At 36.3% G+C, this 26,641-nt stretch overlaps 1 protein-coding gene across 4 annotated transcripts in view; it reads right to left on the bottom strand.

Moving 5' to 3' along the window:
* PPP4R2 (protein phosphatase 4 regulatory subunit 2) overlaps positions 1-26,641 on the bottom strand; it is a 51,518-nt gene that overhangs the window by 10,390 nt on the left and 14,487 nt on the right. For 3 of the 4 annotated variants that reach the window (XM_006741664.3, XM_006741663.3, XM_081820895.1), the window contains exon 3: positions 4,744-4,914. In XM_006741664.3, the coding sequence (XP_006741727.2) occupies positions 4,744-4,914 (171 nt within the window). Of the gene's footprint in view, positions 1-4,743; positions 4,915-20,259; positions 20,264-26,641 lie in introns of those variants that run through there. The other variant, XM_081820897.1, reaches the window with a different exon arrangement.

Raw genomic sequence — 26,641 nt, 5'->3', positions numbered from 1 at the left:
CAATCAACTTTCTTCATGAAAAAGATAAAGGAATACAACACAGAGGCCATCTGCGTATAAAAACTAAGAGAGAACCATAAAATCAGACATCCTGTTATGAAAAATGTTAAAATAGCCAGCTCACTTTAGTTTTATGCATAAAGATGTCATTTTTACTATGTCTTTATTTTCTATGAATGGCTGCATTTATACTATGCCTTAAAGAATTGCTTAAATCTGACTTGAACTATTCAGGTTAAAACTAGCTTAAATGTATCTCTGTTATCACCAAGAAAATAAAATAAAAAATCTCTATATATCTGTCTCAGTTATCCAAGGCTGAACAGGTTCAGTTTTGTTTACTCTTAAGTCCTACAGAAGTCAGAAATATCACTGGAATCATGTGATATTATCTTTATCCTGATCTTAATATCTATGCAATATACTCTATCTGTACTCAGGCTTTACATCTGTATAAATATACACATACTTAAATATTCTTATGTATATATTTTCTACCTCAAATCAAATGTTAGAAATTCTTAGATTTACTGAAAACACCAATGTAAAATGACAAGTACAAACAATTAAGAAAATGAAGAATCAGCTTCTTTAAATAACGCTAAGTAACTGTAAACTAGTACCTGTAAACTAGCCATTCCCCACCCCAAAATAAATGTGTAGCAACTTGTCAACACTTTCAATCAAATTAATCATCTTTTATAGTGCCTATAGTAGTCTGAATTGTCACTGTCCTGGCATCAAATCGAAAATGTCAAGAAAAAAATTAGACTTCTGCTACACCCTACCTTTCAATTTAAAACATTTTATTACAACATCAAATCAAACCATATGATCAAAGGACAAGACAAGGCAGGGGTAGAAAGAGGAGAGAAGGCTACTAAATAATTCCAATTCTCAACTAGTTATGCTAAGTGAAAGAGAGCGAAGAAAATGGAAATAAACACATTTAGCTAAAAGATTTAATACGTTCGGGGCACCTGAGTGGCTCAGTCGTTAAGCATTTGCCTTTGGCTCAGGTCATGATCCCAGGGTTCTGGGATCGAGCCCCGCATCAGGCAACCTGCTCCACAGGAAGCCTGCTTCTCCCTCTCACACTACCCCTGCTTGTGTTTCCTCTCTTCCTGTCAAATAGTAAATAAAATCTTTAAAAAAAATAAAAAATAAAAAGATTTAATATGCTCAACAAATACTGACACAAAAACTCTATTTTCCCAACCAACTGAAGAGAATTCAAGCAGCAGCAATAAAATAGGTCAAAGGAAGGAAGAGAACAAAATAACAAATAGCTAGAACCTATTCTCTCATCCCTGAATAATCTCAAGCTAACTATAAAGCAAACAATACAAAATCAAAAAAGGATTATGCTTTAAATCTATGATCCAGATTTAAGAGTATAAAAATCTCACATATGACCTTCTTAAAAAAGTATGAAGAGGCACACTCTTGGGTGCAGAAATTTACAAGAGATATTTCTGCGTGTGCAATACACTATAAAACAATATAAAAGTTTTTAGGACTAAGAAAAATCTGGTCATTTATGTACGTTAAAGTAACATTAGAGAAGAATTTCAATATTCAGAAAGACTATCATGACTAAAGATGAAAAGCGCCCTTCAGCTGTAACCAACTGTACCTGCCTTAGAAAGATGATGTGACAATTAAAAGATCTTTAGGTATCAAATGGTTATGTACTTTTTCCAGACCTGCTCGTAAATACATAGCCATACTACTTTAGTCAACTACCCACAGTACCTTAAACTTACTGCTTATTTTAGAAAGGTCTTAGGTCTAACAACATTGACAAAGGAGAAGCAAAGACACACAGTTTATATTCATTATTCTTCGATGTCAGTAATTTAGAGGACATTTAACTATCTTTTAAAAAACTACTAGAAATGTAAGTTACATTCTTTCTACCCCTTGAAATCCCTCTGTGTTTACTAGTAGGAATGAAGTACTAGAAATAAAATAGGAATATAGAAACATGCTTTTATTCCTTCCATTGATTTATTGTGTACTTGTTTGAAAACCTACTGTTCAGCCATTCACTGTTCTTGAGGGCCTTGTTTGGAAAAGATGGTTAACCCTGTTTTCCGGAATCTTACAGCTCAAGAAATCAAGCCAACAAGGTAATGGACAATTTCCACGTCAAAGAGGGAAATTTAAATGCTGACAATATACTAAAATAATTTTAGAAAATGGATAATCTTTTTCAGGACTAAATACTACGAAGCATTTAATAACAATTTAAAAACAAAACAATAAACTTACCAATAAGAAAATCACCCCAAAATAAAAAAAAAAAATGAAACCACAATTTATAAGAGCCAATAAGCACCTGATAAGATGTTCGATTTCACTTGCAAAGACACACAAATCTCTGCGCACCCACACACACAGACAAAATATTAAAGAATACAATATCTGCATTTATATACACACAAAATGATACACATTTTGCAATGTCAACTTGGCAGTTCAATAGAAATTTTAAGTATGAGTACACTGTGATGTAACAATTTCATTTCTACAAATTAAAAGCAACAATCTATACATACATTTAATGTGTGACATTCATCAACACAAGAAGGTATGTACAAGGATGCGCACTACAAGCACTACTTATAACAGCCAAAAAATAAACACCCACCACCAATGGAAACAAGGCAAACTTGTTCATATAATAAAAAATAATGCGGTCATTTCAAATACATAGAAGAACAGAAGATACCTCTATAAATGCACTGATACAGAGATTTCAAAGCTCTTCGAAAAGGAAAATACAACTAGCGTATGACATGATCCCACTCTATGTACTACTCCTATGACATCTAAGGATCTTTTTAAAACTATGAACAAGTATTTCTGTAACTTAAAAGGTGACCTATTATAAACAGCGGGAAAGGTATACTAAAAAGGACAAATCCTCAAATCTGGCTGAAAAAGACCAAAATGCTACTTACAGCCGCCACTCTTAGCAAAATTTTTAAAACACCAATTAATTTATATACAAACATAAAAATAAAATTGAAAAAAAATCATAAACGTGTCAATATACCAACATATAATACAGCCAAAAATATTAAAAACCGAAAAATATTTATCACTGATTAAGGCCTCGATCCTGCCTGATTAGGGAAAAGGATTCATAAACTGCTATTCTGAAAAATCAAATTAAAAACAACGTAAGTTCAAAATACTTATGGCTCAAAGATGAAAAATATTTTAAAAGCAATTATCTGTCTTAGGTATGCATTTAATGACCGTTCAAATCATTTTCAGAAGTAGGTCAATTACCTGTTTTACAGACTAAGAAATTATAAATATTTAGATTTTATTTATTCTACGTATCTGTCTGGTCCATCTTAATTTTGAAAGAACTGAAAACAGTATTACTAATTCAGAATCACAAGTATATTAGCTTAACATTCACAAAGCAGTAGAATATGACCTGTTTTACCTTAACTCTTAATTTGTAAATGGTAGCCATAACTTATTGAAATGAAAAGATGAGTTATAACGTCTAAGTACTATGTACTATTTATAAATATCCCGAAGAAGTATTCTTATAAGAATAATCCAGTTCAAGAGTAAATCTTATGCCACATATTTCTAATATAAAGCATGTGGCGTTGTCTGGGTATGTGCCTTTAAAAAATACTATTATTAACAAAGCAATATGTGCATACAGATAAATAATTTTCAGTACAGTGCACAAAAGTACAATAGGGTACAAAATCAAAATAAGTCTCCCTCCTACCCCAAGCCCCTAAAGGCAGCTCAAAGATAAAGCTGTAAATTCTATCCCCAAAAAGTATTTTAGTAAGATACCTAAAACCAAAAGCCTAAGAATTTGTTATTTTAAGCAAAACTCAAAACTTAAAAACATGATACATAACAAAGGATTAACTGAATTACACTACCTTGTTGCAAATCCCATGCGTTTAAATAACTGAAAAGAATGAGACTGTTTATGCTACCTAAATAAAAATCCTTACAAATGAAACCTCTTCAAATAAAACCTATCCCAAATATGAATTCATGGTTAACATATTCACAATTCATTAGATTTGGTATTGTCACCTCACACTCCAAATTGCTAACGTCAATCTAAATACTGAACAATTCAACTTCACAAATACTTCTTCCCTTCAATAAAGAAAACCCTATAAATACAAAGTCCTAAAAAGAAAAATATTTAAAATGACACAGAATATGACATGCAGCAACATTTTTTAAAATAGCAGTTTATTTTAATGCAGTGACCCTTTAATACAATGTTTTACAAAGGGCTAAAAATGATTACTTGTTACTTGGGAGTAAAAGAGGAACTCCAAAAAAAAATTTAAACAGAAAGTCCTAAGTAGGTGCATTCATAAATTGTTATTTTTCATTAAAAAAAAAAATGTTACTTATCTCAATGATATGCAGGTCCTAGGCAAAGTATAAAGATTTATAATATCACATATAAAATGGAAAGAAAAAACTAACATATTTCCTGAATGTTTCCACTGTCAAAACCATTTAAAGTCCAAATGCCACTGATAACCGTAAAGGTGGTTCAAGTTAAATAAATTAAATACATTGTAATTATTTTAAATAGTTGTAAGCTAAAAATCACTATTAAATGTCACCAGAGACACAGAACTTACTTAATGGATAATCAACGATCAAAGCTTAAATAAAAATCCATAATGTTCTGCTAAAAATTAAACCTTTCAAACAATATTAAGTGCATACCCATTAAATCCAGTGACAATTTTCAGTATTCTTTCCTTCATTTCATCAAAGGGAATATATTCGACATTAGGGTTGGGAGGACCTCTCGGTTCAGGAGCTGAAGTTCTGAAATCATCCATTACTTTCTCCAGTTTGAAAATAAAATAGCCTTTAAATTGGGACCATTGAATCCTATAAGCAAAAAAAACAAAAAAAAGAGTAACATGTAGCTTTACAGTTCTTGAACACAAAGCACTAATACAGAATACACCGTAACACTGATACTAATAAAATTAAGATCTGAGTAAGGGGCTGTGAGAATATCTTTGTTCAGTAGCATATACCAGGCCTGATGAAACTGACTCACAATCTCCAAACTGGTTACATCCAATTCTCCCCACTTCTGACCCAAATGAAACCCCAATCTCTGATAAAAATCTTTAAAATGAACCACCTCTGGCTGAAAGCCTATTATGTACTACGTCTCATCTCATTATTGGCATTTTTAAAACATTATTTCGTTTTGACTCTATCACTCCTAACAAACCAGTCAGGGAGGTGTTACTGTCCCGTCTGAAAGAGGTGATTAGAAATTGGCCCAAGTTCACATTTTAAATAGACAAGTCAGAATGACTCCAGACCCAAAGCTCTTGGTATCCAAGCTATAATGCTTACATAGACTAATAAAGGTTTCTTGTCTTGTATCTATGTTAAATAGCAAAATAAACTTCAATTTCTCCTTTTTCCTTTTTCTTTCAGCTAGTATTTTCAGGATCTTTTGTCTCTTAAAAAGTACATATCCAAGGGGCACCTGGGTGGCTCAGTTGGTTAAGCGACTGCCTTCGGCTCAGGTCATGATCCTGGAGTCCCAGGATCGAGTCCCGCATCGGGCTCCCTGCTCAGCAGGGAGTCTGCTTCTCCCTCTTCCCTACCCCCCTCTCATGTGCTCTCTCTCTCTTTCTCGCTCTCATTCTCTCTCTCTCAAATAAATAAAATCTTTAAAAAAAAAAAAAAGGTACATATCCAACATGTATCTGCAAAGTAAAAATATATAATTTATGTGCTTTTAATATTTATTCATTTACTAAGTTAATAGGAACATCTTTTATCCCCCTGTCCTCTTACATTTTACCACTAATATAAAAAAATTTTGTGATGATACCTGCCTGAATAGCCTAAATTCCAGGAGATCCAAGAATCAGAAATGCCAACCATTTCAAAGCCAAACAGAAAGTACAACCACTAATGGCAGCAGATAAATCTTACACAGGTGACTGCTTAAGCAAAATAAGGGAAGAGCTAATCTGCACTCTTCTCTCCCACCCACAATCCTACAAACTAGGGCAGCAGTTCTCAAAGTGTAGTATAAGAGGCCAAAGCCATTTTCATGAGAATAAGAGTTGACATTTTTACTATGATAGTATGTGTCCTGATGGTACAAGAACAGCAAGAGGGAAAATAAAGAAACTTAGCAGAAATCAAGGCAACAGTTCCAAACTCCTATCTACTAGTAGCAGTCATCACCTTCTTCACCCTCCACAGATTCACAGTAAAACAAAAAACCATTTTCATCTCAAGTTTAATTTAAAAAATTACTAATTTTAATTCTCAACCTCTGAACATGCATCTTCTTAATATTCTGTTAACAAAATGAGATGAATACATGAAAAATGTATCAAAATACTATATATATCTCAAGGAACAACAGTTGAATATTGTTGCCAGCTGAACTAGCTGCTATCTTAGAAGGCCATTTTTACTTGAAAGGACTGTCAAACCAATAAGGCTTTTTCAAACCAAGAGAATTTGGTAGACATTTTCTCACGAATGACTTCAAGAGAAATAACTAAAATATTTGTGGCCAACGATAAAATCTGAACTTCAAAAACAGAAAATGAAAATTCTAGAAAATGTTTTTCAGTATGAGCCTAAAAGACTCCTGATACATTCCCAATACATTTCAGAATCAGTCACTGTTGACATAAACAGTATTGTGTGACACCAAAAAAAAAAAAAAAAAGACGACTGAACTGTTATCAAAATAAAAAACGTTTTTGTGTCTCAAAGGTCACTAGCAACAAGTGAAAAGGCAACCCACAGAATGGAAGAAATACTTGCAAATCACCTATCTGATAAGGTGTTAATAACCAGGAGATAAAAAGAACTCCTACAAGCAAGCAAGGGGGGGGCGGTGGTGTAACAAGACACAACCTAATGAGAAAATGGGCAAAGTAGTTGAATAGACACTTCTCCAAAGATATACAAATGACCAATAAGCACATGAAAAGATGCTCAACATCACTAATCATTAGAATAATGTACATCAGAGCCACAACGTGATAGAACTTCACATCCATTAGGTTGGCTGCTCTCCAAAAAAAATCCAGGAAATAACAAGCATTGGCTGCCAAAGATGTCGAGAAACTGGAACCCTATACTGGCTGGTGGACATGCAAAATGATGCCACCACTGCAGAAAAGTGTGGTGTGTGTTCCTCAAAAACAAAAACAAAGAATTACCAGATGATCCAGCCACTCCATTTCTGGGTAAGTACCCCAAACATGTGAAAGCAAGGACTCAATCAGATACATGTACACCAATTCATAAAGCAGTATTATTCACAATAGCCAAAAGGTGGAAAATACCATCAATCAACAGGTGAATGGATAAATAATGTGCATGCAATGGGATATTATTAGGGCTTAAAGTGGAAATTCTGGTACATGCTACAACTTTGAATAATCTTGAACACAATATGCTAAGTGAAATAAGCCAGACACAAAAGAACAAATTTTATGATTTCACTTACATGAGTTATTTAAAATAGAATCAGAGTCAAGGAGCAGAAAGACATTAGCCAGGGGCTGGGGGAAGGGAAGTGTGAGGTGTTATTGTTTAATGGGTACAGAGTTTCAGTTTGGGAAGATTAAAAAAAAAAGGCCTGGAGATGGACAGTGATGATGGTGGCACAAGACTGTGAATGTATTTAATGCCACCAAGTTATACACTTAAAATGGCAAAATTTGTTATGTATATTTTACCCCAATAGAAAAGTGTTGAAAATGGGACAAAAGATTCAAACAGCCATTTCTCCAAAGAATATAAATGGCCAACGAGCACATTAAAAGATGCTTAACATTATTATCCATTAGGGAAACACAAATCAAAACCACATTTCACAAGATACCATTTCACATCCACTGAGGTGTCTATAATCAAAAAGATGGGACAATAACAAGTGTTGGGGAGGATGCAGGGAAATTGGAAATCTTATACATTGTTGGTGGGAATGCAAAATGGTGCAGCCACTGTGGGAAAATAGTCTGGCAGTACCTCAGAGTTAAACACAGAGTTAACATGTGACTTGACAATTCCATTCTATTAAATAAATTATATGGTATATAAATTTTATTTATATTAAAAAAATTTGGAAAGGAAGATATCAAAAGCTATTCACATGATCACCTCTTCCTTCCATTCCCTGGTCTATTCTGGGAAGGTTTTGTGAGCAGAGGCAGCAAATTATAATTTCTGACATGCCTAATATTAATTTCTGGTTAACATACAATTGCCAGTGGTTACTAAAATTTATCTCTAAATTTCACTGGACTCCCCACAGGCATTCAACTGAAACACACCAAGGAAGATTACTGAAAGAGAAGTCTTAAGCTTATCATTTTTTTAATTAATTTTTTTTTGAGAGAGAGCGCGCACGCACACACACGAGTGGTGGCTGGGGAGGGAGGGACAGACAACAGACAAGGGGGGAGAGAGAGAGAATCTCAAACAGGCTCCATGCCAAGCGTGGAGCCCTACATAGGGCCCAATCTCATGACCTTGAGATCATAACCTGAGCCAAAATCAAGAGTCCAATGCCCAGCTGAATGAGCCACCCAGGCGCCCCCCGGCTTTTCATTTCTTAAATTAAAAATTCTTTTTGTTGTTTAATAGAGCCATTAAGTAATAATTTGTTTTACAAATTAGTATTTCTACACACACAGGAGTTTTTCCCCCATCTTTCCATTAACTACTTTTCAATCCACCCATGCTATCAAAAACAAAAACAAAAAATCCACAAACACACACACACACACACACACAAAACAGCCACACACATTAATGGGAACAGCTAGACAAGAAAAGATAGAGCCCAGGTAAGCAAACTATGGGGCTCTTCAAAGACTATGATATTAACTTGTCTGACAGGAATTAAGTCCCATAAACTAAAATGAATTTTGTACACTCTGTATTTTAAGTTTCAAAGGTATCAAAAGCAGAGTTACTCTGAATTAGATCTAAGAGATGCAATTCAGAGGTCACTACACCATAGATGAAAAACCACTTCTACAAAAATGTGTAAGATGCAGCTTTTTGTTACACTACAACTATGTGATAAAAACAAAAACAGAAAATGCTTCCCTGAATATTATAATTTGAACACAAAAACAGGCCATGAGCAAATTAAGAATTTGGCAACAAAAAATATTTTCTTAGGAATGTATTCATGGTTGAGTAGAAACTAGAAATGAACGAAAAAAAACTTATTTTTCCAATGAAAATAAAATTATTCTAAAAAGATGCTCATAAAACATACATTTTCAACTTTAGAATCAAATCAATTCCTCCACATTAAATTTTCCAAAAAATACTCATTATTTAATCTACTTTGCTAAAATTCAAGAATTTACTGAAATTTGGGGCCCCTGCGTGGCTCAGTCGTTAAGCGTCTACCTTCGGCTCAGGTCATGATCCCAGGGTCCTGGGATCGAGTCCCACATCGGACTCCCTGCTTGGCGGGAAGCCTGCTTCTCCCTCTCCCACTCCCCCTGTTTGTGTTCCTGCTCTCGCTCGCTCTCTCTGTCAAATAAATAAAATCTTTAAAAAAAAAAAGAATTTACTGAAAATTATTACTCATTAATTTTTTTAAACCTCACCTCCCTCGGCTTTTTCTTCTTTCCTTTTATGCAGTTTCTCCTTTAGAAAGGCACAACTCATATCACTAATAAAGATACCATGAAATATCACACAATGACCTTTTGATCTCCATAGGAATTTACAAGTCTATACTAAAACCACCACATTTCCCTCACGATGCTCAGGTTAAAGGTATTTTTTAGAGGCTCAAGGGCAGAAAATCTCTCTTATTTTCTCAGCTGATTCTAGAACACTTTAGGGGCCAGTGACCACCATCTTAACCTACTGCCTCTTACCGTTCGAAATTCTATTAAGATTACTTCTACTCAGCCTCGATGGTTTCCACACAAAATCTGTGTGGGAAGCTAACCCAAGAGAGCACCAGAGAGCCCTATTACCTCCAGGGGATAGCAAATACCACACCACTTGCAAGTATCAAAGGGGAGTATGTGAAGAATGAATGAATAAAAACAAAAAGAAATTTAAGGGCAGCTATTCTAATCAGGAGATTTAAAGTGTCAGAATTTGGGGCACCTGGGTGGTTCAGTCGGTTGGGTGTCTGCCTCCAGCTCAGGTCATGATCCCAGGGTCCTGGGGTCAAGTCCCGCATCGGTATCCCTGCTCAGCAGGGAGTCTGCTTCTCCCTCTGCCCCTCCTGCTTGTGATCTCTCTCTCTCAAATAAATAAAAATCTTTTTTAAAAAAAGTGTCAGAATTTCTACATGACAGGAGAGAGCAAAACCAAGTAAATTTAATCTGAATATTGAATTACATAAGCAAAAACACGTGGCAAAAATAAGAACATATTGTGAATTGCTTACACAACATCATGACAGCATTTTTAAAAAACTAACTTTAAAATACAAATTACTAGTTCAGAAAAATTCTGTAGGCAGGGCCCCAATCAAGAGAATACTCCTTTTTCATCATGATTATACCATATTTTATCAATTAAATCAACAAATAAAATATATCATAGAACAGAGAGCCCAGAAATAGACCCAACACAAAAGGAAACTTGGTATACGGGAAAGGACCAACTACTCAGGAAATACCCTAAGAAATGGTAGAAGTACTACAAAATTTTACCAAAGTGTAAAAAATATTTTTTTCTGATTATATTAATAGTACAGTCATAAAAATTAGAAAATAGAGATAGAAACTGTATTTTAATTACATTAAATTAAAACTGCCCATGAACTGCCCAGTAATTATCATTAAAACACATTTTAGTGTATTTTTCACTAAACTTTATTCTACTCATTCATTAAAATATGGCATTCTATTTTGCTATCCCTTTTCTTTCCCTCCTTATTCACTATGGGTATTGTCACATGCGCAGTAATCTCTGATAGGATTTTTAATTTGTATCACATATAGTTGCACCATTATTTAATAACCACCACTTTACTAAGAGTTAGGTTTTCTTCCAGCTGATTAAAATTAAAAATAATTGCAGTTAACATCCTAATAATAAACTTCAGAGGTATCTGTTTATTACTTTAGGATAGATTCCTTAAGGAATTACTGAGTCTAAAATATAAATATCAACTTCTGATACATACTTTCAAAAGCCTCTCAGAAATGCTGTACCACTTTAGAGTGTCATCAGTATAGATACACCTATTTCATTCAAGTATTAAATTTTTTCAAAACTCCTATCACAATTTAATAGCAGGAAAACACTTCAATTTGCATTTCCTTCACGGCTAGTAAAACTGAATATTTTAACCTATGTTCATTGGTCACAAGACATTTCTTTTGTGTCTGAATAGGTCCTCTACAATCCTCTCATCCTGGGGTTCCTCAACTTTGGCACCACTGACACTGTGAGCCTGGTAATTCTTTGTAATAGGGGAATGTCCTGTGTAGTGTAGGATGCTGAGCAGCGTCCGTGGCCTCTACCTGCTTGAAGTCAGTAGTGCCCAATCCCCACTCTCTCAAAAGTTGTGACAACCATAAACATCTACAAACATTGCCAAATGTTACACAGAAGACAAAAATTGTCCCCAATTAAGAACCACTGCCCCATCCCCCCACCCCTTTAAAATTGTCTTTTTCTTACTCTTATGGTATCATGGAAAAAGTAAGTTACTATGTGACATGAATATGAACATAACTTTTATATTCCCATTTTGTACTGACTGCTTAAAAAAATAGCAATTGTTTTTACATGAATGAAGTGACACTAAAATCTTTGTCTCACTGTTCCAATTTTGAAATTACCCTTGAAATATTAAAACATTTTCTTGCTCAGAAACTCATATCTGAAGATGGCATGGTATTTACCTGCTTCAAAGCAAAAAAGTTTTAATACAAAATACTGAAAGTGAATTTTTCAAATTAAGAGTACTAAAATATCTCCTGATAGTTGTACACATCAAGGATCCAATCCGATGGAAAAGAAAAGCTTCAAGAGGTAACACAAACGTTCAGATAATACCTCAGCATGAACTTGGGTTTCTTCTTTGGCAACTTATATATTCATGATAAGGATTCTAACATGTCTAAAGAGTCAAGTTACTTTTCTCTACTCACCACCCATCTCTCCCTACCAATTAAAGCAAAAAGCTGAAGAAACAGTGTGTTCTAGTTAGCCTTAGCTCAAGTCTTAGCTAACCTTTGGCCCCTTATTGAAAATCTTTCTAAAATTTATTAATATACCAACATGAACCCTTCTGTCCCCCATAAACAGCTGAACCAAAGATACATCTCCTCTAACAGCAAGGCTCAGGTTGAAGAGACAACCAATTCAGAACTCAGAGGATACCAGAGTTTTTTAATAGCACTAGCTCAATGGCTGAGGTGGATCTATTCTGTCCCCTACTTCAAGAGAGTAGCTCTTCTTACCACTTTCACCGCTACTGCTATCACTTTCCCCACAATCCAAATTCCCATCAACAAGCATTGGTCCATTCCTTCACCCTCAAGTTTGCCAGAACCTAGTAGGCCCTGGGCCCTTTTTGCATTCTACCAACTCACACTATACCATCAGGGTCAACTGCAGTTAGAAAATTCAGAAGAAATACAACATTGATCCTCCACTAATAATATTAGTTTAGAAAACAAGATACAAAGACAATAAACAAATAAGACATCATAAACAACTAGTTGTGGAGATTTAGTGATGCTACAACAGAACCTAGAGAAAGGAAATACAAAATGTAGGCTTAGAGCTATCTAGGAAAGGCTTCAGGACAAAGTAGGACTGCAAGTTGGACCTGCAGAAGAATGAATAGAATATGGAAAAACAAAGTGGAAAAGTACAAGACCTAAAAGTAGAAGCTTAAAAGGGACAAACAAATTTCCCAACCACTACTGACATTTTTGGCTACGGAGTTCTATGTTATGGTGGAATGTCCTGTACATTGTAGGGTGTTTAGCAAAGTCCCTGGCCTCTACAACTTGCTGCCAGTAGCAGTCCCACCCAGAGTGGTGACAACCAAAAATATCTCCAGAAAATGCCAAATGAACCCTGGGGGGAAAATTGCTGCCCCCCCACACACATTGAGTACCACTGCAATACACAATTCCTTTTGTTGAGGATTACACTGGTTCCTGAAAATTAGTAAGGCTGGGAAAATGAGAACTGCCAGATTAAAGTCTCACAAAATTTGAAGAATAAAACAACAGGATATATATTTTTTAATGGCAGAAAGGAATTCTAAAATGCAGATGATTCATTTAAAGAATAAATAAAACGCTCATTAACATTAAAGTCTATCTCACGAATCACTTTCAACTGTACAGGAAAATGTTCTGTGGAGATGTGACCTTAAATTTTTTTCTCAGGTGTAATCTTGTGTACTGAGAAAGGTAGAAGTAAAAAACAACGACAAAAATCTTTCCACACTGGGCGCCTGGGTGGCTCAGTTGGTTAAGCGACTGCCTTCAGCTCAGGTCATGATCCTGGAGTCCCGGGATCGAGTCCCGCATCGGGCTCCCTGCTCGGCAGGGAGTCTGCTTCTCCCTCTCCTGCTCCCCCCTCTTGTGCTCTTTCTCTCTCTCACTCTCTCTCTCAAATAAATAAATAAAATTAAAAAAAAAAAAAAATCTTTCCACACTGACGCAGAGACAAACTCATGTGGTGCAAAGTAAAGAAATCAGTAATTGTTGGGTTTTTTTTCTTTTCTTTTTTAAGTAGGCTCCATGCCCAGCTTGGAGTCCAGTGTGGGGCCTGAACTCATGACCCAGAAATCAAGACCTGAGCTGAGATCAAGAGTCTGATGCTTAAGATGAACCATGAGAGACTATGGACTCTGAGAAACAAACTGAGGGTTCTAGAGGGGAGGGGGTGGGGGGATGGGTTAGCCTGGTGATGAGTATTAAAGAGGGCATGTACTGAATGGAGCACTGGGTGTTATATACAAACAATGAATCATGGAACACTACATCAAAAACTAATGATGTAATGTATGGTGATTAACATAACATAATAATAAAAAAAATACAAAAGAAGGAATTTAGAGTTAAAAAAAAAAAGTCTGATGCTTAATCGACTGAGGCACCCAGGCACCCCGGGTTTTCTTTTTAAGGAGACTGAAATATGTAAATGATGAAGGCTTTATGTTTCTGTTATTGAAATATAAAAATACAAAAAATTGAAATAAAAAAATACACATTCACAGGTGGTGGGAGATTATTGTACATTTTAGTATACAGGGTTCATCCTGGAGAATCTTGAGTTTGAAGATGAGGCTCAAAGAGTCTAACAGTATTTGCAATAATGGCTTTTAGTAGACTAATATGTGCCTATTTTCTGCTCTGTCATATACAGATTATTTTTATTCATATTTTGAAGTATGCCCCAGAGTTTTGTGTTACTCTAAAATTACTAATTAAAGACATAATTACTTAGGATTTTTCTGTATCTACACTCTTAAAAGGAAGAAAAACGTATCATTAAAAGCACAGCATCTACTACAAGGACAATTTATACGCTGGTCCAAGAACTGTCTGAACATGTGGAAAACAAACACATGAACAATGAAATAGATAACCTTCCTGAGAATGTCCACCTATATGTGATGAAACCAAGAAAATAAACTGGAAGCTTGGCTGAGTTCAAATTTCAGCTCAGTCACTTTTTCATTTCTCATATAAGATTATCTAAGATAATCCCTCCTTTGTTTCCCCATCTATAAAATGGAAATAACTGGGGAGCGCCTGGGTGGCTCAGTCACTAAGCGTCTGCCTTCGGCTGGGGTCGTGATCCCAGGGTCCTGGAATCGAGCCCTGCATGGGGCTCTCTGTTCGGCAGGAGGCCCGCTTCTCCTCCCACTCCCCCTGCTTGTGCTCCTGCTCTCATTATCTCTTTGTCTGTCAAATACATAAATCTTTTTAAAAAATGGAAATAACTGTACCTACTTCACAGAACTGTGAAGATTAACATTAGTGTAAGCAGAGTGTGTGTTAGCAAAGTAACTTACACTTAATAAGCACTCAATGGTTGTTTTTCCTCAAGAAACTCAGAACAGGGAGAACATCTGAGAATATTACAGTAGAACTATGGCAGACAACTTTCCAGGTGGCATTACCAGGAAAAGAATTAGAAGAGTGAGCAAGACCTCTGGTAGACCACAATAAAATGGTTGGGCTTATCTTATGTACTGTTGTTACACAACAGACTAAGAATTTCAGGCAATCTCTCTGGCCTAAGAATACTTCTTTAACTATTCCCTTCATTAAAGAGGAGAAAATCTTTTATCCAATATTCCTCCTTCCACCATTAACAAAACTACTTCGTTCAAAAAAAATACATGAAGTATTGCAGCTAACAGATAAGAGAGAATAGGAAAAAACACCTATATGTCACCACCTAGTTTTGTCAAACCTTAGTTATATTTTTTACAGTTCTTGATGAACTAGAAAATATATTATTGTACTTGCTCCAAAAATTCTTTGACTCTACCAGGATCTCCAATGCACTGATCCTTCTACCTTTTTACTGTCCTTCATCCCCTTTGATATCCACTCTCTTCATTATCCAGCTTAAATAATCACCACCTTGCATACAGTTGACTCTCTAGTCCCCCTTTGCCTTCATTGTACTCAAAATCAACTACATGGGTTTAATGTAAAAGAGAAAGAAACTACAGAAAAATGCACCACACCATGCTAGTTGGACTCAAGTACACTATTAATGCTGACAGGTAATAAATTTCCCCAGTTTATTCACTCTCAGGCTCCTGTAGATAACTATTTTATCTCCTCAAACCCCCACTGAGTTCTTCCTTAACATCACACTCAATGACTTTGCTTCCTGCTTCACTTAACAAAACTGAAGCAGTGAAGAATTTCCAGAGTTCCACCACATTTATCCACCTGCTAGCAGGATCTCGTATTCCCTGAATTCCCACCTGTAATCACAGATGAACTATTCATTCTCTCATCTGTTAACATACCAGATTCTCTCCTTTTGTGCACCTACTCGGGAGCATCACTTGTGTAATTCTCTCCTTTCTCCTATCAACTACATCTGTATCTACTTTTTAATCTCTAATGAATCATTCCCATTACCATGCAAATATGTCAGTATTTCTCCCATCTCAAAAATTTCCACTTACCCTCCTATCCCTTACATTATTTATTTGCTGTCCTGGGCAGGAAAATTCCTTAAAAGAGTTGTCTCCTTCCTGTTATCTTTCAAACCCGCTCCAAACAAGCTTTCAGCCCACCACTAAAATTAATCTGCTCTTAACAAAGTCATCAATGACCTCCACATTGTTAAATCCAAAGGTCAATTCTCACACTTCATCTTTAATTAGCCTAGAAAGAGTATTTCACACTGATGACCATTTTTCCTTATTTTCTTTTAAATCACTGATCTTTGTTGCTCATTTCCCTTTATAGGTTTCCCAAACTTAACTCTAGAGCAACCCAAAGCTCAGAATCTCTCTTCTCTGCCCACACTTGGGGATCTTATCCAGTCTGGAGATTTTAAATACCATCTATATGCCCATTTTATCTCCTGATCTCCACATTCATCATCCATCCGACCACCTGCTCCACATCAATATAAAATTCAGCATGTCCAAAACTGAACTCCTGATCTTTCCCATAAAATGCCCCTGCCACAGCCTTTCCCATTGCTGTGTGATGAAATTCCATCTTCTAGCTGCTTAGGCAAAACCCTTGAGTCATTTCTGACTCCATTCTTTCTCTCTTACACCACAGCCTAGTCATTCTTGACTCCATTCTTTCTCTCTACAGCACAGCCTATCTACAGGAAATCCTGTCAGTTGTACCTTCAAAATATAAAAAGAATATGACTAATCCTCACCACCTCCAGTTACCTGAACCACTATCATTCTTCAATAATATCATTACCTTCATCTTCAACAACCCCTGCTTCTAGCTTATTTTACGTAAAGCACATTTTCAGCACAGTCATTTGTAAAACAATCCTCTTAACACGTAAGTCGAATGTTACTTCTCTACTCAAAACTCCACACTGGCTCCCAACTCCATTCAGAGTAAAGCCCAAAATCCTTACAATGGTCCACAATGTCTTACAAAAGCTAACTCCAATCCCCTTTACCTCCTCTCCCTGGTCAGTCTACTCCAGCCACAGTGACGACCTTGTTAGTCTGTGAAAAGGCAGGGCACACTCTTACGTAAGGACTTCTGTGTGGGAAGATTTCTCTGCCTGTAATGCTCTTCTATATATAAGGCTTAGTCTGACCACCGTATTTAAAATTACAAGTTCCTCTCCAATACCTTAACACTCATTTCCCCTACCCTTCATATTTTTCCACTGCCCTTACAATCAAGTAACATAATATATAATTTATTACATTTACTATCTGCTCACATATTTGTTCACCTATATATATAAATACATATCACAACTACAAAGAATATGTCTGACAAATAGGAAGTGCTCAATAAATATTTGGTGAATATCCTGAAGCCTGCTTTGGTGGGAATAGTACACAACCCACCTACAGTAGGAAAAAAAAATCAGGAACATGCCACTTTACAAACAGATTTAGGAAGTACTGTATGTGCAACTGTTTTTGCAGTAGTAGTACAGATTCATATTTAAACTATAATGTGTAACAGCAATAGGAACCAACAGATAACCACTAATACCAGACACTGGTCTCAGCACTTTGGACATACTAATTCAATCCTCACAACCACCCTGAGTTAGGCAGCATTATTTCATTCATCTTATCATCAGTAAGCAACTAAGAAACAAAGAGGTTAAATAACCTGCCCATGGTTGCACAACTAGTAAGTGGCAGAGCCAGGATTTTAACCTAAGCATTTTGGCTTCAGAATCCATACTCTTAGAAAGTCATGTCATCTAGTTATACCCGGGGGGGGAGGGGGGGGGAGGGAGGGAGGCAGGGAAGGAAGGGCAAATATGCATCTCTAAGCTACTCTGTAATAGGAAAATATACAAGAGTCTACCTGCCTTTGGGGAATTCACAATATAAACAAAAAAGATAGCATAACAAAATCTATACATACAATGATGGAAGAAATCATAAAGTACTTACTGGGCTAAGATTTGCCTACATGCAGACTTTTGTATGTATCTTAAAAAGATGAGCACAAAGAAAAGAGGGGTCCCTGTTCCAGGCAGAGGGGTAGAGTATGCGCAAAGTCACTGACATAAGAGCATGATCCACCACAGAACTCTGAGTAGTTTAGAAAAGCAGAAAAAAACAAGGGGAGCAAACTGGGGAATAGCAAGTGAAGCAGAGACACAATCATACACATCTTAAAACATCATGATAAAGATTTTAAATTTTAACTTAAGCAAGGAGGAGGGTGCATAAAAATTTTAATCATGGGAAGAAAAGGATATTTACATAATAGCCGGACCACTGCCGATAGCACAGATTAGAGACGAAACAGAAAAAGTAAACTGCAGTTTAGGAAACAATTTAGAAAAGCCTACGAAGAAATTTGGGCAAGATGAGAATGACTGATAATGTCTACAGAATGGTAACCCCAATGTTTGAGAATCTTCATGTCCATTTCCACTAATATCACCCTATTTCAAGTTCTCATTTCCTCTATCCTAAACTCCCATAATAGCCTCCTAAGTGATTTCCCTAGCTCACCTAAATTAGACACCAGTTCCCCAAGGCAAAGCTCTGCTTTATCTCTCTACTAAAAACAAACAAAAAAACCTTCAAAACTTGTAAAATCTTTTTAAATGCAAAATTCTATGTATCAGCAAGACACTCTGATTTATCCCAGATAGTTTTTCCTGACTGCTCATTGTTCCCTCTAGCTGGATTGAGCTAAACTGCCTCCTGTCTCAGGAAGCTTTCCCTAATCCTCAGAAATCAACTTCTTACTCTAATGCTCCCGAAGCACTTTATTACTCCCTTAAAGCAACTATTATATTCTGCCCAGACCATAATCACTAAGTTCTAGACTTTTTTTTTCCCCCCCTCATGAGGTTCCATGAAGCTAAGCATCATGCAACAGAATTTTTCTTTCGGGAGGGAACTGTCTTTTGTTATGGAAACACTTTGATAGGAACTTAAGCAAAAGCTATGCTTCAAATTGTAAGCATTTCAACAATTCAGAGAGGTTAAGAACAATGAATTTCTCACAATGAAAGAACAGGGGTTCTTTCTTGCAAGTCATAGTTATAACCTCATAACAGTTTTAAGGTAACAATTTTAATACTTTACCTGTATGAATTGGGGATACTGTATATGCATGCACATATGCTGGTTAGAGCATATACCAATGAGGTTGGCTCCCCAGCTCACGGTTCCCACTTTCTCAGAAAGGGATATAATACACAAAGATGGTCCTCCAGGTATCAATACTTTCCCTGTCCATTACTTGCCCCCTTCCCCCTGCAAAAAGTGGATTAATCCTAGGGTCAGCCAATTGGACATTTCACCCCAGAAATGTGAAATATGGAGAGAACACAGACTGGAAGTTACTGGACTAAATCACCCCTTTGGCAGTAACCTAAAGGAAACATCCAGCAACTACCCGTCCAGCCCCTGAGGTACCCCATTCCCATATCCTTGGCTTGGTAGTTTAACCCAACCTGTGATTCTAAGTTCTACCTCAATATCCTTCCAATAAATCTGTCTCTTCTCTCACTTTCTTTTGGGCTTAAGAGAACCAAAATCAGTCTGTTCTGCTTGCAAGCAAAAAAGCTTTAATTTGATGCTTTCAAAAAGTCATATATTCTTTGAGGACTACATATTTAATGCTCTATCTTTAAGCAGAAATCTGAGCTGAGAAAAAAGCCTCTTCTGGATTTTCAAATTACAACATAAAAGTTCACTTCTTTATATTTTAATATTTAAAATGCTGTGACACTAATAAATTAATTCAAGTCTAAGTGAACATTCAGTCTAGCAGACTACCCACAGTATTCAGAGATTCTGGGTTTTAGTTTTGTTGTCTGCATGTAATTCTCCGGAATGTCAAAGACCCTATATGTTGTTATATACACTGACAATCTCTTTATGACAGATCACTATTTACTATTTTCTTATTAGCACCTTATCCCTTGATTATAGTTTGAATTTTATCTTTTTCTAATATAAATATCCAAGGTCTTCAAAAACCTTGATTTTCCTAGATCAGAAATTAGATCTATATTTATAAATGTATATATTTATGAATTTATAAGTCTGAAGAAGGTTGTACATTTCAGCCAATCATATCTATGAAGTTCTTCTTTTTAATGGGAGTATAAAAAATAGAAAGTATTTAAAAAGGTAATTGCTTGGGCGCCTGGGTGGCTCAGTCGTTAAGCGTCTGCCTTCGGCTCAGGTCATGATCCCAGGGTCCTGGGATCGAGTCCCGCATGGGGCTCCCCGCTTGGCGGGAGGCCTGCTTCTCGCTCTCCCACTCCCCCTGCTTGTGTTCCTGGTCTCGCTGTCTCTCTCTCAGTCAAATAAATAAATAAAATCTTTTTAAAAAAATAAATAAATAAAAAATAAAATAAAATAAAAAGGTAATTGCTTAAAAGTCAGAGAAATTATAAATTAAGAAAAATTAAGTTACTGATGGTGAAATTTTCTAATAGAGAAATAAAAATATTCAAACTGAATACTAGAAAGCAAAGCTGATCCAAATAGTATTTTTAAAAGGCTACTGGCATTTCTTTTCCAACTATTCCTGAAAAATATGAATTTAATTCCTTAGAACACAAAGGTTTGCTCAAGTATGTTTTAGTTTTTCCTGGTGGCTTTTTTTTTTAAAGCTACTAACTCAATTCTCACTTTCATTTTGTATTTTACTGAATGAATATAAAATTTCAGCAAATTCTGGGGCATACAAAAGGAGAAACTGTCACTTCTTTCTTTTATAAAAACTGCATTGTTCAAATTGTTTTACATAGGTATCCTATCCTAATACCTACAGGTATTATAATAAAAAATACATTTTAAATACCCAGCCACATTTCTTAACATCAGTAAGAAATTCAGTAATTTTAAAAATTAGCACATTTAGAAGACTTCATTCCATTAACATGATTCTATAACTTAAAGTTTTGTACTGTTCAACTATAAATTTTTAAAAAAAGGAAAATCTCTAAGAATCACAAATAAGGATATAATTTTATCCACAAATCCTTATAATGATCTGAACAATTTTTGAAGACTACCAACTAAATATAAAAGCAATATACTTATGTTTCTTAAAACTTCTGAGTTGAAACATGCCAATAATTAAGTCAATCTTACACTGAATACTCAGAAGCCTTTCTTTCAAGAAATTTGAATGATGCTTCCAAACTACTAGCCATCCAATACTTAAATATGTGCTTTTCCTAAAACTTCAAAGAGCTAACAGCACAATATTCATCAAATCTAAATCAGGATCAACTGTAAGACTCTCCAATATTTTAAGAATTCTAGGGTGCCTGGGTGGCTCAGTTGGTTAAGCAACTGCCTTCGGCTCAGATCATGATCCCAGAGTCCTGGGATCCAGTTCCACATTAGGCTCCCCCTGCTCTGCGGGGAGCCTGCTTCTCCCTCTGCCTCTGCCTGCCACTCCCCCTGCTTGTGCGCTCTCTCTCTGTCAAATAAATAAATAAAATCTTTAAAATAAAAATTCTAGACCATTACTGATATTTGAAAGACATTCAACTTCAGAGCTATTAAAACATAGGAAAAACATATGCCAATGAAGAAAATTTATCTTAATTTTAATTTAAAAATGTCTTTTTTGGGTAACAAAGAAACTCTGGAGTTAAACTTTTTTTTTTTTTAAGATTTTATTTAGTTACTTCAGAGAGAGAGGGAGAGAGCAAGAGCAAGAGGGAGTGAGCATGCAAACAGGCGGCGGGGCAGAGGGAGAGGAAGAGAATCCTTAACAGACTGTGCTGAATACTGAGCCTGAAGTGCAGCTCCAGATGCAGGGCTCCACATCAGGACCCCTGGGATCATGACCTGAGCTGAAATCAAGAGTCAGACACTCAACTGACAACCATCCAGGCGCTCCAAACCTTAATTTTAATAAAATTTGTGATTACGTCAAAATTTTGAAAAATATCTGGAATTTATATATATACACAGCAGAAAAAATTTGAAAAGCAGAAATTTAAAGCAGTTTCAATTTTATTCCCATCTAATCTAATCAAGCTCTATAGGACTTCATACATTATGAGGCTATTATCTCTTGAAATTAAAGCTTTCCTCTCCCTACCCAAAATCTGGAATCAGAAATCTATGACAAAAATCATTATTATTGGTTTACCCCTTCTATACCCGATTAGTCTTAGGCTCATGGCATATGCTAATTTAAGGGTCAACTGAAAAAAAAATTACTCTCTAAAGGAACTACACTTAAAGTTTTCCCCCACCCTAATTTTAAAAATAAAGGTAACATATTTGATACAGGTGAATGCTGATAAAAGCAGCAAGCAAAATATCATATGAAATGTAATACTGTAATGCTAAAATAATAAATAGTATAAGCAACTATGGCTGTTTGCTCACCACTGTATTCCTAGCAACTAGCACAGTACTTGGCACAGAATATATGCTCAATAAATATCTACTGACTTAAATAACATCTCAAGAGATGTGAAGGAATGAAGGAACATAACGCACGATCAAAAATTACACAAAAACTAAGTGGGAGAAGATAACAAAAGGAACTTCGACATTCACAAAATCTCACACCAGCATCTCTTATATAGAATACCATATAATATGAATTATCATGTAGTAAGCTTTCAGTAAATCCCAGCCCCTTTTCCTTTAAACAGGGTACACCTAAAATATTTACTTCACAAAACTCAATGAAATTCAAACATTTCAAGAATATATCTGCATACCTGAATCCATACCTGAATCTAATCAGTAGAAATAAAAAGAAAGATGTACTAACTGCACAAATCAGTTGCAAATGTGATGATGGACTGAATGTGTTCTTCCAAAAATTTTATGTTGAAGCCCTAACACATAAAATTACAGTATTTGGAGATGAGGTCTTGGGAGGCAATTAGGTATAGATAAGATCATGGGGGTAGGGCCCTAATGATGGAATTAATGTCCTTATTATGAGACACCAGAGAAGGAGGTTGCTTGCTGTTTCTGTTTCACCTCTCTCATACCCAGCCCCCTTCCTTCTCTCCTTTCCCCTTGCCATGTGAGGACAGAGCAAGAAGGTGGCCTGCAAACCAGGAAGAGAGGGCTCACCAAAGCCCAAACACGCTGGCACCCTGATTTCAGACATCCAGCCTCGGTAACTATGAGAAAATAATTTCTGTTGTTGAAGCCATCCAATCTACGGTATTTTGTATTAAGCTAATACAGCAGGTCAACTATTGAAGAAACAGTGACATATACTACAGAAGGATATAAAGATCAAAATACAAATTATGACCTCTAAAGAGCCTAGCTTGGTAGAGAAATCACAGTTGTATTAAAATACCCATAACATAGAGCAGAAAACGATAAATGGAAAATTTATGAAGGTAAAGTTACTATATTGTTTGAAAATCTGGGAAGGCAAAGTTACCTTTGCCTAAGTAGAATCTAGACACAGGGAAACTGAAAGGGAAGAGAAATCAAGCTCCTCTCTCTCGCCCTCCCTTCCTCCCTCCCTCTCTCACATACACATCTCAAGATTTGGATACAGTAATTTCTATTATTTCCTAAAGTCAGAAAGAATACTTAACAGATGAAGACAAGATTTTGCTTTTTCTCCATGTACATATTTAATCCAGCTCCTACTTTATGTCACGTTCTCAGCAAGGCAATTTCAGCCCCCTCAACACTTGGAAAACCACAAGCAGAAACAGATTAGTAAGCAAACAGCTGCAATAAAACACGTGACCAATGCATGTCGGAAATATGGCGGTTTCTATTAAGAAAAGGGGATCTGAGACAGCTTTTCAGCAGATTACTATGTATGTGAATAGAGCTATCTGAACAATCTTAAAAGACAAGTGGAGGTTATGCCATGAGGAAGGAAGAACATCAGAGGCAACCAACAGAAAGATGCTATTAGAATTTAATACTAGCAAAACAGAGCACTGCATATTCAGTGAAATGCAAATAATTTGGGTAAATTACAAATGGTGGCAAAAGACAAGATTGGAAAGGTAAGAAGAACCCAAATCAAGAAAGAATTTTAATGAGTAAGACAATATTTGCCTCACCGGAAAAATAAAAGTATAAGAAGGAATGATATTAACTACTAACGTTAACAAGGGAGACCTCAATGGGAACAAAGAAGAGTGACCGTACATCCTAATTAGAACAGTCCTGGTCTATACCTGTTCACCTGGTGTTCTACCCAGTTTACCACTTGTACCATATTTAATGAAGCGTTACTAGTAATTGCATTAAAATATGCAAGTTTGGTAGACCTCTCCACTTTGTACTTCCAACTTCTGCCATGATCCTGTCAGCTTGTTTATGAAATGCATGAATAATGAAGAAAGTCCTCACTTTAATGTGCAGTTAAACCTGAAAGATGATAGAAATAACTAATTTTCTTTCTCTCGCCCTTTCCAGACTCAATGTATCTAACCCTTCCAAGGGTTAGTATGCAGGGGACTTCTCCAGAGGCTAGGGCAGGTAGCTCCTTTGCAGGTGGAAGAAGTGGTCAATACTGCCACCACTAATGTCCCACTGATGTATCAGCCAAGTTATGGCCTGTGATTTTGCCCCGGAAATACAGAGTTGCCAAGATACCAATGAGCAGAAGTCATGGGAAATTACAGGTTAAGTATATGCAGAGTAGCTAATATTAACACACAAAGCCAGTACTCTTTTACTGAAATGAAGAATTAAAGCTTCTCTCTCCCCTATGTATATTAACACTCGTCCCCATGAAACTAGCTAATGGATATATTTGTGAATAATAATTTTGTATATATCTGTCCCTGGTTCCTAACACAGTAACTTCCTCCCTCCCACTCTCTCACATACACATCTCAAGATTTGGATACAGTAATTTCTATTATTTCCTAAAGTTAGAAAGAATGCTTCTTTAACAGATGAAGACAAGATTTTGCTTTTTCTCCATTTACATACTTAATCCAGCTCCTACTTTATGAAAAGCCTTGAAAAAACGGGTGCTAGGACAAACTTTTGTTCTCCTATTTAGTCTTTGGCCCGTTCCTGACAAAGAGCTCTTAAAACCTTTGGAATTTCCAGAGTGATACCAACAGCTTTTGTTCTAATGAGGCGACTCTTGATGGGCTCTTGGGTGGGGACTGGTAACCACAAAGACCAAGTTAGGATTAGTAGTTTGGAACTTTCAGCACTGAGAGAGGAGAGGGGCTAGAAGTGGAGTGAATAATCAATCATGCCTACATGATGAAGCCTCCATAAAAAATCTATAAACTATGGGATTCAGAGAGCTTCCAGAATCATGAACAAGAATGCATCCACATGCTGGGAGGGTGGTGCACCCCAAACTCCACATGGACAAGAGCATCTATGCTCAGGATCCTGCCAGGCTTCGCCCTATGTTATCTCTTCATCTGGCTATTCATTTTGTATCCTTCAATATCCAGTGTAATAAACCAGTAATCTAGTTAAGTAAACAGTTTTCCTGAGTGCTGTGAGCCACTCTAACAAATTAATGGAACCCAAGGAGCAAGTCATGGAAACCTCTGATTTTTTAGCCTGCTGATCCAAACTACAGGTAACAACCCGGATGTGTGACTGGCATCTGAACGGGGAGATAGACAGTCTTGTAAGATTAAGCCCTTAATTTATGAGATCTGATATTAACCCCAGGCAGTGTCAGAAGTGAACTGAATTGTAGGACATTCAGCTGGTGTCACAGTATTACCTGAAAGCCCACACATGTAGTGTCGTAAGTGTTCTGAGCGTGAGAGTAAAGGAGAAAACAGAATTTTCCAGGCAATATTTGATTAGATAAAGAGGCAAACATCTGAGACTTTCACCTTTACTGAAAATCAAGAATAACACTTATAATTAGACTATGAATCTTTGACAAGTAGTATTTATTTCTCAAAATTAAACTTTACCAAGTTGCTCAAATAGAATTCCAAAAGGTAAAACTAGAAGACCTGGTTAAAGATCTTGATCACACCCATCACTGTTTTTATTTCACAGGTGAAAGAACAAACTATGAGACACATTATTTTATTTAAGATTTTATTTATTTATTTGATAGGTAGCAGGAGCAGGAACACAAGCGGAGGGGGGGCGGGGCGGTGGGAGAGGGAGAAGCAGGCTTCCCGCCAAGCAGGGAGCCCCGATGCAGGGCTCGATCCCAGGACCCCAGGATCATGACCTGAGCCAGAGGCAGACACCTAACGACTGAGCCACCCAGGCGCCCCTATGAGACACATTTTAAAGCTTGATGCATCCTTTCTCCTATGAAGCAGAATCTTTCAATCTTGGCACCACTGACATTTTGGGTCTGATAATACTTTGTTGTTGGGAGTTATCCTGTGCAATGCACAGCATCCCTGGCCGCTACCCATTCTCAGTAGCATTCCCCCACTAGTAACCACCAAAAATGTCTCTAGTCATTGTCATCCCTGGTTGAGAACCACTGCTGTAAATTTTTGA

Source organism: Leptonychotes weddellii, chromosome 1 (assembly GCF_054177405.1).
Source record: "Leptonychotes weddellii isolate Sample4059 chromosome 1, ASM5417740v2, whole genome shotgun sequence".
NCBI classification, from domain to species: domain Eukaryota; kingdom Metazoa; phylum Chordata; class Mammalia; order Carnivora; family Phocidae; genus Leptonychotes; species Leptonychotes weddellii.
Note: the sequence above shows the minus strand (reverse complement) of the source record. Positions and strands in the feature narration are given on the sequence as shown.